Source organism: Choloepus didactylus, chromosome 2 (assembly GCF_015220235.1).
Source record: "Choloepus didactylus isolate mChoDid1 chromosome 2, mChoDid1.pri, whole genome shotgun sequence".
Lineage (NCBI taxonomy): Eukaryota > Metazoa > Chordata > Mammalia > Pilosa > Megalonychidae > Choloepus > Choloepus didactylus.
In genome coordinates this window covers 194,374,133-194,388,403 of record NC_051308.1, presented here as the reverse complement: position 1 = coordinate 194,388,403, position 14,271 = coordinate 194,374,133, and the positions used below count along the sequence as shown (strand labels likewise).

General features: G+C 39.4%; 1 protein-coding gene across 1 annotated transcript in view; it reads left to right on the top strand.

The window, feature by feature from the left end:
* Positions 1 to 14,271, top strand: part of ZYG11A (zyg-11 family member A, cell cycle regulator) — a 114,476-nt gene that overhangs the window by 82,650 nt on the left and 17,555 nt on the right. The window contains exons 9-11 of the mRNA XM_037827206.1: positions 93 to 254; positions 339 to 383; positions 7,508 to 7,702. Of these exons, the coding sequence (XP_037683134.1) occupies positions 93 to 254; positions 339 to 383; positions 7,508 to 7,702 (402 nt within the window). The remainder of the gene's footprint in view (positions 1 to 92; positions 255 to 338; positions 384 to 7,507; positions 7,703 to 14,271) is intronic.

The following is a 14,271-nucleotide window of genomic DNA, read 5'->3' as shown; positions in this document are numbered from 1 at the left end:
TTTGATTCTAAAGCTCTTCTTAACTTGAGCTTTCTGTACATTGGAATTGAGACAATTATCAGGATCTAACCCCCTGTCTCTTTGGTTTTTAGGAACTTCTAGCAATAGTAAAACAAAAGACTACTGAGAATTCAGATGATGTCACCCTCCTGTTTACTCTGAAAGCACTTTGGAATCTCACAGATGAGTCTCCAGCCTCCTGTAAGCATTTTATTGAAAACCAAGGATTGGCAATCTTCATACAAGTCTTGGAGGTAGGAAAGAAGGATTGAGTTTATATGTAAGGTTCATTTCTTCATGATAGCATAATTAAGCTGTGCATTGTTTTCTTTTGGCAGACTTTTTCCAAGTCAGCAATACAAAGCAAAGTGCTTGGCCTTTTGGTAAGCTGAATTGTTTTGAATTAATTCTAATTACATTTTAAAAAGAAGAAAAGTAATACATATATAGTAACTATTATGTGCTGGGCACTTTTGTAAACAATTACCATGTGTTAACATTTAATCTTCACATTATTTCTATAAATACAGGACCATTGCATATTAGTCATCTATTGTTGCGAACGAACTAAAGCTTAGTGGCTTCAAGCAATAGCCATTTTAGTTACTAATGATTCTATGGGTCAGCAGTTTGGGCTGGGTTTAGCTCTGCAGTTCTTCTGCTAGTCTTACCTGGGATTCCACAGGTAATTGCGGTCATCTGATAGCTCCACTGGGGTTGGATGGTCTAAGATGGCCTGACTCTGATGTCTTGCAATTGGTGCTGGTATTGGCTGGACCTTGTGTATCCAGTAGGCTAGCTCAGGCTTCTTAACATGGTAGTCTGAGGGACTGTAACTGGAGCATCTTAAACCTCTGCTCTGTGATATTTCATAATGCTCCATTGGCCAAAGCAAGTTACATGGTTAAGCCCAGATTAAAGAAGGTGGAGAAATAGACTCCACTCCTTGATGAGAAGCGCAAGAAAGTCATATTGCTAAGGAGTGTACTCAAGAATAGGAGAAATTGGCATTTTTTTCCTCTGTCACACATTGTAATTATAGAATCTGAGTCACAGATGTATCGTTATCATTTACTCTAAGCTAGCTAGGAAATAAGAGGCAGAATCCAAATTCAAACCAAGGTAGTCTGGCTCTAGAACTTCTGATATTAATCACTTCACTATACTTCCTTTTCATCAAGGCAATCCATTTTTTTTCTTTTTTTTTTAAATTTAATTTTATTGAGATTGTTCACATACCATACAATTATCCAAAGATCCAAAGAGCACAGTCAGTTGCCCATGGTACCATCATACAGCTGTGCATCCATAACCACAATTAATTTTTTTTTTTAATTTTTAGAACATTTTCATTACTCCAGAAAAGAAAGACAAAAAAAGAAAACGCAAATCCTCCCATACCCCTAACCACCCCCACTCCATTATTGGCTCATAGTATTGGAATGGTACATTAGTTACTGTTGATGAAAGAATGTTAAAATACTACTAACTGTAGTACATAATTTGCAAAAGGTATATTTTTTCCCTATATGCCCCTCTATTATTAACTTCTAGTTTTAATGTCATACATTTGTTCTAGTTCACGGAAGAGATTTCTAATATTTGTACAGTTAATCATGGACATTGTCCACCATAAGATTCACTGTTTTAAACATTCCCATCTTTTAACTTCCAACTTTCCTTCTGGTGACATAACGTGACTCTAAGCTTCCCCTTTCTATTACAGACACGCACTATTCAGCACTGTTAGTTATTCTCACAATAACATGTTACCATAACCTCTGTCTATTTCCAAACACTTAAGTTCCACTTACTTGAACATTCTGCTCATAATAAGCAACTGCTCCCCATTCTTTCACCTTGTTTTATATCCTGGTAACTTATATTTCATATCTATGACTTTACATATTATAATTAGTTCATATCAGTGAGACCATGCAATATTTGTCCTCAAGGTTTCTTCATCAACCTGTTTTTTTTTTTTTAGACAGTTTTGTTCACCCACCATACATTCTGTCCTCAGTAAACAATGGATGGTTCCCTGTATACTCATGTATTTATGTATTCACCACCATCAGCACTATTTATATAAGGCCATCCATTTCTTCCACAAAGAAGGAGGAAGAGTCAAAGAAGGTAGAGAAACAAAAGAAAAGAAGAAAGAGAAAAAAAAAATGACAGCTAAAAAGCAACAAAAGGGAAGACAGAATTAAACTAAGTAGAATAGTCAGACAACATCACCAATGCCAAGAGTCCCATACCCCTTCCTTATGTCCCCCACTCATAGGCATTTAGCTTTGGTATATTGCCCTTGTTACAGTAAAGGATGCATAATACAATGTTTCTGTTAATTATAGTCTCTAGTTTGCATTGTATTTTTTCCTCAATACAACCCTATTTTTAACACCTTGCAAGGTTTACATTCATTTGTCCTTCCTCATGTAAAAACATATTTGTACGGTTTATGACAATTGTTGAGCACTCTAGGTTTCACTGAGTTATACAGTCCCAGTCTTTATCTTTCCTCTTTCCTTCTTGTGACCCACATGCTCCTAATCTTCCTCTTTCTACCATACTCACAGTTATCTTTGTTCAGTGTACTTACATTGTTATGCTACCACCACCCAAAATTGTGTTCCAAACCTCTCACTCCTGTCTTTTCCTATCTGTCTGTAGTGCTCCCATTAGTATTTCTTACAGAGCACATATCTTGTTCACAAACTCTCTCATTGTCTGTTTGTCGGAGAATATTTTAAACTCTCCCTCATATCTGAAGGACAGTCTTGCCGTATATAGGATTCTTGGTTGACGGTTTTTCTCTTTCAGTATCTTAAATATATCACCCCACTTCCTTCTTGCCCCCATGGTTTGTACTGAAAAGTCCGCACATAGTCTTATCAAACTTCTTTTGTATGTGATGGATTGCTTTTCTCTTGCTGCTATCAGGATTCTCTCTTTGTCTTTAATGATTGATAAACTGATTATTAAGTGTCTCGGTGTAGGTCTATTCATGTCTAGTCTGTTTGGGCTACACTGTGCTTTTTGGGTCTGTAATTTTGTCTTTCATAACAGATGGGAAATTTTCATTGATTATTTCCTCTATTATTGCTTCTGCCCTTTTCCCTTCTCTTCTCCTTCTGGAACACGCATGACACTTCATGTTGTCATTCAGTTCCCTGAGACGTTGCTCATATTTTTCGATTCTTTTTCCTATCCTTTTGTGTGTAGGATTTCAGATATCTTGTTCTCTAGTTCCTGAGTGTTTTCTTCTGCCTTGTGAAATCTGCTGTTACATGTCTCTGTTGTGTTTTTCATCTCTTGTGTTGTGCCTTTCAATTCCATAGATTCTGCCAGTTGTTTTTTAAACTTTCAATTTCTACTTTATGTTTGCCCAGTGTTTTCTTTGTATCCTTCATTTCTTTTGTCATATCTTCCTTGAACCATTGATTTGGTTTTTTAATTTGATTTAGCATATTTCTTTGAAAATCTTTAATAGATTGTTTCATTAAAATGAAACAATGTCTCAACTGTATCTTGTTGGAGGTATAAGTTTGTTCCTTTGACTGGGCCTTATCTTCATTTTTTCTAGTGTAGATTGTAGTTTTCTGTTGTCTAGGTGTCTGGTTTCCTTGGTTACCTCAATCAGATTTTCCTGGACCAGAACAGGTTCAGATGTCAGAATGGGGTTATATTCAGTTTCTAGTCTCCCTGTAGGTGTGTCTTAGGGATTGACAGACTTTCCTGTGAGGTCTCTAGCCGCTGTGATTTTCCTAACCTGCCCAGCAGGTGGTGCCTGTCAGCCTGTCACTCCTGACTGGTTTAAGGAGGTGTAGCCCCTTTAGTTTCTGTTTTGGCTGTTTTCCCTCAGGCTCTGGGATCTGGTTCTGAAGGGAAGGGGGGGTAGTAGAACTGGGGCCCCACTTCCTTCCTCTTAGGGAAGATACACACCCTAGGGAGTTATCATCTGGACTTGAATAGCTTCTTTGTCTCTCTGGCTCTGTTATCTCCACCCAACTGAAAATGGCTGAGGCTTTCTCCACTGAGCCCCTCAGGTTGAGAGAGAGAAAAAGGGACAGAAAGCCCTATGTCAGAGTCAGTCCATGGCCCTTCAGTTTCACTCATCAGCCAGAGGTAACACCTGGTCTTCTGGGCTCCCCCTTCTGGGACAGCAGAATCTTCTGGTTCTTTAATGTCAGTTGTCACTAAAAGCCTCTGTCTCCTTGTTAGAGGTTTGTGGCTTGTATTCAGCAGTCCACATTTGTTAATTAAATCCCCAGTTGGAGTTGGGCTGAGCTTTATTTGCTTGCTCAGAGAGTGCTACTTTCTACCACAGCGAGGTTTTGCAGCTCAGCCTGCCCGTTGAGGGAGGGGGCTCTTGGCACAGTTTCGCAGTTTTTACTTACAGATTTTATGCTGCGATCTCAAGCATTCCTCCCAGTCCAGGTTGGTCTATGATGTTGGGACAGTTACGGTTGTCCCCCAGCAGTTATTCCAAATTATTTACTCGTTATTCCTGGTTGTTTATTAAGTTGCTCCAGGGCACTTACTAAATTCCACTCCTCTCTATACTGCCATCTTATCTTCTCCAGGGCAATCAATTTTTAGAAATTTCTTTCTTTAGATTTCTATACTACCTCACAATTAGGTTATTCCATAATTGAGAAATGTCTTTGCTTCCCAAAGATAAAGAAGTAGCAACATTCTTTGCACTTGCCATTTGCTGTGCAAGACACAGATGCATGAAACAATTAAATTAATGGAGCTTATCATTTTGGGGACACAATGTTAGACATGTGTACAAATTGCTCTTTAAGACTGACTATGATAAGTGCTAGAAAAATGCACAAAGTCCAGTGGGAGTCTTTGATACTACATGTGCCAGTTTGAAGGTATTATGTCCCCCAGAAAAGCCATGTACTTTTTATGCAATCTTGTGGGGCAGACATTTTAGTCTGATTAGATTGGAATCCTTTAAGTATTTCCGTGGAGATGTGACCCACCCAACTGTAGGTGATAACTCTGATGGGATAATTTCCATGGAAGCGTGGCCCCACCCATTCAGGGTGGTTCTTGATTACTGGAGCAGTACATAAGCTCAGACAGAAGGAGCGAGCTTACCACAGCCAAGAGGGACTCTTTGAAGAATGCACAGGAGCTACAGATGAGAGACAGTTTGAGGACGGCTGTTGAAAGCAGACTTCTGCTCCAGAGAAGATGAGAGAGGAAAAACACTCCAAGAGCAATTAAGAGTGACATTTTTGAGGAACTGCAGCCTAGAGAGGAACATCCTGGGAGAAAGCTGTTTTGAAACCAGAACTTTGGAGCAGACGCCAGCCATGTGCCTTCCCAGCTAACAGAGGTTTTCCGGACACCATTGGCCATCCTCCTAGTGCAGGTACCTGATTGCTGATGTGTTACTGTATTAGTTAGGGTTCTCTAGGGAAACAGAATCAATGAGAGGTGTCTCTGATTATCAAATTGTAAAAGTGACTCACGCAACTGTGGGTATGCACGAGTCCAAATTCTGTAGAGCTGTCAACTGTCAACTCCAAGGAAGATGTCCGATGAACTCCTCAGGAAACGAACTGACAACTTCAACAAACTCCTCACGAAATGAACTGAGATCTTCAACGAACGTGTTCGATGAACTCCTCAGGAAACGAACCGGCAACTTCGACAAACTCCTCAGGAAATGCTTCACTGGGCAGCTGAAGAAGAAGTGAAGGTCCTCTATCTGTCTTGCTTATAAGTCTTCAGCTGATTAATTGGATTAAATCCAGCCAATTGCATTCTCTCATTGTGGAAGGCACGCCCTTTGGTGAGTCATCAGTCACAGCTGCAGTCAATTGACTGATGACTTAATAAACCAACCTGTTGGTTTATTAACCAGCCTCAAATGTCCTCACAGCAATTGTTAGGCCAGTGTTTGCTTGACCAGACAGCTGGGTCACCTGGCCAAGTTGACACATGAACCTAACCATCACAGTTACCTTGGACACTTTATGGCCTTAAGACTGTAAGTGCGTAACCAAATAAACCCCCTTTTATAAAAGCCAATCCATCTCTGGTGTTTTGCATTCCAGCAGCATCAACAAACTAGAACACTACATGATCATGAACTCCTTGAAAACAAGAACTGTTTCTTACATTCTTTGCATTCTTAGCACATACAGAACTTGGAACAGAGTAGGTGTGACAGGCTTCACAGAGAGGAATAAATGCTTAATATTAGAAATCTGGAAGGTACAGAAAAGTACAAGTTGGGGACAAAGGAATAGGGGAAAAGGTAATTTTTGGTTTGGGATGATAAGAAAATGTAATCATTCGAGGGGCGCCATAATACAGAATAGGTAAAATTTTGGAAGAATGTGGGAAGAAAAGCAGTGGGAAATAAGGCCAGAATGGTAGATTGAGGCATCAGCTATATCCTCTAAAATGCTAAGTGTCTTTGTACTAGCTGATCTAATAGATGTTCTACTTTTTATCTTTTTGTGAGAATGTCAGAATACTGAGGGTTTTTGAGGTTGTCCCTTTTCCATCAGTATACCTGGAGCTTTCTCTGAATGAAGATCCATATTCTCCTATATCTTCCATCTCACCAACATTTTGTTCCATGGACTCTTGAAAAAGAAATAGCTAATATGAAAGTAATCTCTGCCAAGCTTATAAGAGAAACCTTGGGACTCAACTGAGGTTTCCCTCTCAACTATACCGAGGATGCTGAAATTATGGTAATGATTAGGTGTGTAGCTGATCTTGGGAAAAATGGGGTGGAGGGTAGTCCACATGGCAAGGAACTGCAGGCAGCCCATAGGAGCCGAGGGCAGCCTCTAGCAAGAAACAGAAACCCTCAGTCCTTAAGCCACAAAGGAATGAATTCTGCCAACAGTTTGAGTGAGCTTGAAAGCAGATTTTTTCCCAGTTGAACTTACAGAGAATGTAGCCCAGCCAACACTTTGCAGCCTTATCAGACCTCAGAGTAAGCCATTCTGAGGACCTACCTAAGCCGTTCCTGGACTCTGACCCACAGAAACTGGGAGATAATAAGTGCCTCTAAGTCTGTGGTAAGTTGTTACACAGCGTAAAAAACTGATACAATCTATAAAAGAAAGAAAATACTACCTGCCTTTCATTGTTGTTAAAACTTCAAGATAATGTAATATATAATAGTCCCCAGTAATGTTAAATATTTGAGTCAGGTCAGGATTTGTGTTGTAGTTCTACCAATCATTAGCAGTGTGAACCTGGTAAGTTAGTCTTGCTGAATGTCAAGCTTCCCTGTAGAATTATTTTAAGATTAAATGAGATAAGGTATATAAAAAGCATTTTTATCTACCTATCTATCATCATCAAAGGGTGGGATTGTGGGTATTAGGCTAAGCTGAGAGGGAGGAGAATGGAAGTCAATGTTCTGAATGTATCTGAACTAAGCAGTAGGAAAAGAAGACCCAGTTCCTGATTCTCTCCTTTCCTGTCCCTGATATTCTCTGTTCCATCTGGTCTATAGAACAACATAGCTGAAATCAAAGAGCTGTCTTTCAAGCTGATGACTGAAGACATGGTGAAACACGTCGGCAGTTTGCTTCATAGCGATGAAATGGAAGTCAGCTATTTTGCTGCAGGCATAATAGCCCATCTGACATGTGACAGACAGTCCTGGCTATCCTGTGACCTTCTGAGGAGTGCTCTTCTCCAGGATCTGGTACAGGAAACATTCCTCCTTACAAAATCTAGAGCAATCTCTTCTTGCAGGAAATTTATTTTTCCAGATACTGAGAGTTTTAGTACTATGTGTTCATTGTTGAAAATGGGAAAATTTCAGAAAAAAAGAAAAAAAATTTTGTTACCCATAATCCTGACACCCAAAGCTGGCTTCTATTAATATTTTGTTGCATTTCCTTCTGTTCTTTTTCTTCTTATAAAAGTTATATATGCAAATAATATTTTGTTTCATTTCCTTCTGATCTTTTTTCTTTATATAAAAGTTACATAGGCAGATAGTTCAATATGGCTTATTCCTAAACCCTTTCCCACTTTCAGCTACTTTAAGCTATTTTTTTTTTTTTTAGTATCTCTGAATAACATATTATGGTGCTACTTCTTGACTCTGCAGTTTTGAGGCATTATCTATCAATTCAATTTCCCACTTGGGAAATGATGATTCTTTTCTCATTTTTTCTATGTACATCCTTCCCTGTTTTCCAGCTATCAATCTCCTTTTGATACATTTAGTTAACTCTGCCCATTTCAGTTTTTTAGAGACTTCTCTCCCAGAGCTTGCTTTCTGTCTTCTGTCTGGACGGCTTGTTTTGTATATCTACTCTACTGCTGTCATCCTAAGATATTCCTTTACTGTTTTCCTGGGGGATTCTCTTTGCCTCTCTCTTATGTTGGATTCCCTTTTTCCTGGATTGCATGCCTTCCTGGTTTTTTTATTTACTCTCTCATCTTGTTGGAGCACATCCTCTAGTAGCTTACTAAGAAGAGATGCATAGAAAAGACCTCACTTTTTTCTTATTTAAGATCTTACTTGTTAGAAAAAGCCTTTACTTTAACGTCACATTTGACTGATTAAACGGCTGGCTATAAAATTTTGGATTTGAAATATTTTTAAGTCATTGTTCCATTGTCTTGTACTTTTCAGTATCAGTATCACCAATGCCAGGAGTCCCATACCCCTCCCATATGTATGCTGCACTTCTTGGATCTGTAATTTTATTCCCATAAGAGATGGGAAATTTTCATTGATTATTTCCTCTATTATTGCTTCTGCCCTTTTCCCTTCTTTTCTCCTTCTCTGACACCCATGACACGAACATTCATGAGTTTCATGTTGTCATTCAGTTCCCTGAGACGTTGCTCATATTTTTCCATTCTTTTTCCTATCTATTCTTTTTTGTATGGGATTTCAGTTATCTTGTTCTCCAGTTCCTGAGTGTTTTCTTCTGCCTTGTGAAATCTGCTGTTATATGTCTCCATTGTGTTTTTCATCTCTTGTGTTGTGCCTTTCATTTCCATAGATTCTGCCAGTTGTTTTTTCAAACTTTCGATGTCTACCTTATGTTCACCCAGTGTTTTCCTTATATCCTTCATCTCTTTTGCCGTATCTTCCCTGAATTTGTTGATTTGGTTTTTGAGTTGATTTAGCATATTTCTTTGAAAAATTTTAATTGATTATTTCATTAAAGTGAAACAATATCTCAGCTGTCTCTTAATTGAGGTGTAAGTTTGTTCCCTTAATTGGGCCATATGTTTGTTTTTCCTATTATAATTTGTAGTTGTCTGTTGTCTCAGCATCTGGTTTCCTTGTTTACCCCAATCAGATTTTCCCAGACCAGAAGGGGTTCAGGTCTCAGAGTGGGGTTATATCCAGTGTCCAGTTTCCCTGAGGGTGTATCTTAGAATACTGATAGACTTTCCTGTGAGGCCTTTAGCCACTGTGCTTTGCCTAACCTGCCCAGCAGGTGGCGCCTGTCAGCCTGTCACTCCTGACTGGTATAGGGAGGTGTGGCCCCTTTAGTTCTCAGCTTAGGTTGTTTCTGTTTTGCATGTTTTCCCCCAGGCCCTGGGGTCTGAGTTCTGCAGGGAGGGCTAGGACTAGAGCTGGGCCCCACCTCCTTCCTCTTAGGGAATATACACCCACTAGGGAGTTATCTTTGCATTTGAATTCCTCCTTTGTCTCTCTGACTCTTAACTCCACCCCTGTCTGCGTCAGAGTGCTGTGAACCAAAAATGGCTGAGGCTCTCTCCACTGAGCCACTCAGGTTGAGAGAGAGAAAAGGGGAAAGAAAGCCCCCTTTCAGAACCAGTCATGGCCCCCCAGTTTCGCCCGTCAGTCAGGGAGAGCACCCGGTCTTCTGGGCTCCCTTTCCCGGGGCACAGGTGTTTTCTGGCTCTTTAAGCTCATTTGTCTCTAAAAGCCTCTGTATTTTACCTTCTTTTTTTTTAATTAAAATTTTTTTTCCCTTCAGTCCTACCTCCTCTCCACTGGGAATGACATCACGGTACTTTGCTGCTCGTTAGGGGTTTGTTTGTGTTTGCATGTTGTATTCAGCAGTCCACAGTTGTTAATTAGAGCTGGGCTGAGGTATATTTGCTTGTCAGAGAGTGCTGCTCTCTGTGACAGTGAGGTTTTGCAGTTCGGGCTGCTGTCTGGGGAGGGGGCTTCCGGCTCAAGTCTGCAGTTTTTACTTATAGATTTTATGCTGCGATCTCAGGCATTCCTCCCAATCCAGATTGGTGTACAATGTGTGGACAGTCATGGTTGTCCCCAGCAGTTATTCCAGATTATTTACTAGTTGTTCCTGGTTGTTTATTAGTTGCTCCAGATGGACTACCTACCTTCCACTCCTCTCTATGCTACCATCTTCTTCCATCCCTATTGTGATTTGTTTTGATGTGGGTTTATATTCATCTCTCGAGCTGGATTCTTACCCCTCTGGAAGCTTGTTCCTTTAGTTCTGGGAATTTCTTGTTTCATTTTTTTTCCCCTCCTTTTTTTTTTTTCTGTTCAACTTCCAACGCTTTCTGTTGGATTTTGCATTTCTGTTATTAAATAATTAATTTCTAAGAACTCCTTTTTTGTTCTATGAATGCTTCTTTTTATACAACATCCTTTTGTTTCAAGGTTGCTATATCTGTTTTGTCTCATTTCTTGAAGGATATTAATGATAGTCTTGATTTAAAAAAATTTTTTTTTAAAGTTTTCCTTTGCCTCCAAGTTCTTTGTTTCTACCAACTTGCCTTGTTTCCTGTTTGTTTTGGTTTTATCCTTTATTTTAAAGATTTTCTTTAAGTATATTGTGATCCTTAGCTGTCCATTCAAATCTAAGAGTGGAGCTATTTGGAAGCTATATGCAGATGGGTAGAATTTGTCAACAGTAAGCTTTACTGTAGAGTTATCTGGATTAGGCATACCTCAGTGTCAGTGTTTTTAGATCTTTGGTACTGAACTGTTTGGAATTTACCTGGAGAAAATAATCTGTTCTCTTTCATGAAAACTATCAGCTTGGCTGCCCATAGTCTGAAAGCCCCACTAGGGGAAGAGGGCTGTGGGTGGGGAACATTAAGTATTTAGAATTTCTCTTTTTTTTTTTTTTTTAATCTTCATTTTATTGAGATATATTCACATACCACGCAGTCATACAAAACAAATCGTACTATCGATTGTTTACATTACCATTACATAGTTGTACATTCATCACCTAAATCAATCCCTGACACCTTCATTAGCACACACACAAAAATAACAAGAATAATAATTAGAGTGAAAAAGAAAAATTGAAGTAAAAAAGAACACTGGGTACCTTTGTCTGTTTGTTTCCTTCCCCGTTTTTTCTACTCATCCATCCATAAACTAGACAAAGTGGATTGTGGTCCTTATGGCTTTCCCAATCCCATTGTCACCCCTCATAAGCTACATTTTTATACAACTGTCTTCGAGATTCATGGGTTCTGGGTTGTAGTTTGATAGTTTCAGGTATCCACCACCAGCTACCCCAATTCTTTAGAACCTAAAAAGGGTTGTCTAAAGTGTGCGTAAGAGTGCCCACCAGAGTGACCTCTCGGCTCCTTTTGGAATCTCTCTGCCACTGAAGCTTATTTCATTTCCTTTCACATCCCCCTTTTGGTCAAGAAGATGTTCTCCGTCCCACGATGCTGGGTCTACATTCCTCCCCGGGAGTCATATTCCACGTTGCCAGGGAGATTCACTCCTCTGGGTGTCTGATCCCACGTGGGGGGGGGGGGCAGTGATTTCACCTTTCAAGTTGGCTTAGCCAGAGAGAGAGGGCCACATCTGAGCAACAAAGAGGCATTCGGGAGGAGGCTCTTAGGCACAACCATAGGGAGGCCTAGCCTGTCCTTTGCAGCAACCGTCTTCCCAAGGGTAAAACTTATGGTAGAGGGCTCAACCCATCAAACCACCAGTCCCCTATGTCTGTGGTCATGTTAGCAACCATGGAGGTGGGGTAGGTGAATACCCCTGCATTCTCCACAGGCTCCTCAAGGGGGCACTACATATTTTTTTTTCCTTGTTTTTCTTTTTTTTTTTTTTTAACTTTCCCTTCTTTTTTAAATCAACTGTATGAAAAAAAAGTTAAAAAGAAAACAAACATACAATAAAAGAACATTTCAAAGAGACCATAACAAGGGAGTAAGAAAAAGACAACTAACCTAAGATAACTGCTTAACTTCCAACATGTTCTTACTTTACCCCAAGAAAGTTACCTAATATAGCAACATTTCTGTGAACTTGTTCCTACTATATCCATCAGAAATTAACAGACCATAGTCATTCCTGGGCATCCCCAGAACGTTAAATAGCTTATCTGTTCTTCTTGGATTATTGTTCCCCCTTCCTTAATTGCTCTCTATTGCTAGTTCCCCTACATTCTACATTATAAACCATTTGTTTAACATTTTTCAAAGTTCACATTAGTGGTAGCATATAATATTTCTCTTTTTGTGCCTGGCTTATTTCGCTCAGCATTATGTCTTCAAGGTTCATCCATGTTGTCATATGTTTCACGAGATCGTTCCTTCTTACTGCCGTGTAGTATTCCATCGTGTGTATATACCACATTTTATTTATCCACTCATCTGTTGAAGGACATTTGGGTTGTTTCCATCTCTTGGCAATTGTGAATAATGCTGCTATGAACATTGGCGTGCAGATATCTGTTCGTGTCACTGCTTTCCGACCTTCCGGGTATATACCGAGAAGTGCAATCGCTGGATTGAATGGTAACTCTATATCTAGTTTTCTAAGGAACTGCCAGACTGACTTCCAGAGTGGCTGAACCATTATACAGTCCCACCAACAATGAATAAGAGTTCCAATTTCTCCACATCCCCTCCAGCATTTGTAGTTTCCTGTTTGTTTAATGGCAGCCATTCAAACCGGTGTGAGATGGTATCTCATTGTGGTCTTAATTTGCATCTCTCTAATAGCTAGTGAAGCTGAACATTTTTTCATGTGTTTCTTGGTCAATTTTATTTCCTCCTCAGAGAACTGTCTTTTCATATCTTTTGTCCATTTTATAATTGGGCTGTCTGTACTATTGTCATTGAGTTGTAGGATTTCTTTATATATGCAAGATATCAGTCTTTTGTCAGATACATGGTTTCCAAAAATTTTTTCCCATTGAGTTGGCTGCCTCTTTACCTTTTTGAGAAATTCCTTTGAGGTGCAGAAACTTCTAAGCTTGAGGAGTTCCCATTTATCTATTTTCTCTTTTGTTGCTTGTGCTTTGGGTGTAAAGTCTAGGAAGTGGCCGCCTAATACAAGGTCTTGAAGATGTTTTCCTACATTATCTTCTAGGAGTTTTATGGTACTTTCTTTTATATTGAGATCTTTGGTCCATTTTGAGTTAATTTTTGTGTAGGGGGTGAGGTAGGGGTCCTCTTTCATTCTTTTGGATATGGATATCCAACTCTCCCAGCCCCATTTGTTGAAAAGACCATTATGACTGAGTTCAGTGACTTTGGGGGCCTTATCAAAGATCAGTCGGCCATAGATCTGAGGGTCTATCTCCGAATTCTCAATTCGATTCCCTTGATCTATATGTCTATCTTTGTGCCAGTACCATGCTGTTTTGGCAACTGTGGCTTTATAATAAGCTTCAGAGTCAGGGAGTGTAAGTCCTCCCACTTCGTTTTTCTTTTTTAGAGTGTCTTTAGCAATTCGAGGCATCTTCCCTTTCCAAATAAATTTGATAACTAGCTTTTCCAAGTCTGCAAAGTAGGTTGTTGGCATTTTGATTGGGATTGCATTGAATCTGTAGATGAGTTTGGGTAGAATTGACATCTTAATGACATTTAGCCTTCCTATCCATGAAAATGGAATATTTTTCCATCTTTTAAGGTCCCCTTCTATTTCTTTTAGTAGAGTTATGTAGTTTTCTTTGTATAGGTCTTTTACATCTTTGGTTAAGTTTATTCCTAGGTACTTGATTTTTTTAGTTGCTATTGAAAATAATATCTTTTTCTTGAGTGTCTCTTCAGTTTGTTCATTTCTAGCATATAGAAACATTACTGACTTATGTGCATTAACCTTGTATCCCGCTACTTTGCTAAATTTGTTTATTAGCTCTAGTAGCTGTATCGTCGATTTCTCAGGGTCTTCTAGATATAAGATCATATCATCTGCAAACAATGACAGTTTTACTACTTCTTTTCCAATTTGGATGCCTTTTATTTCTTTGTCTTGCCGGATTGCCCTGGCTAGCACTTCCAGCACAATGTTGAATAACAGTGGTGACAGCGGGCATC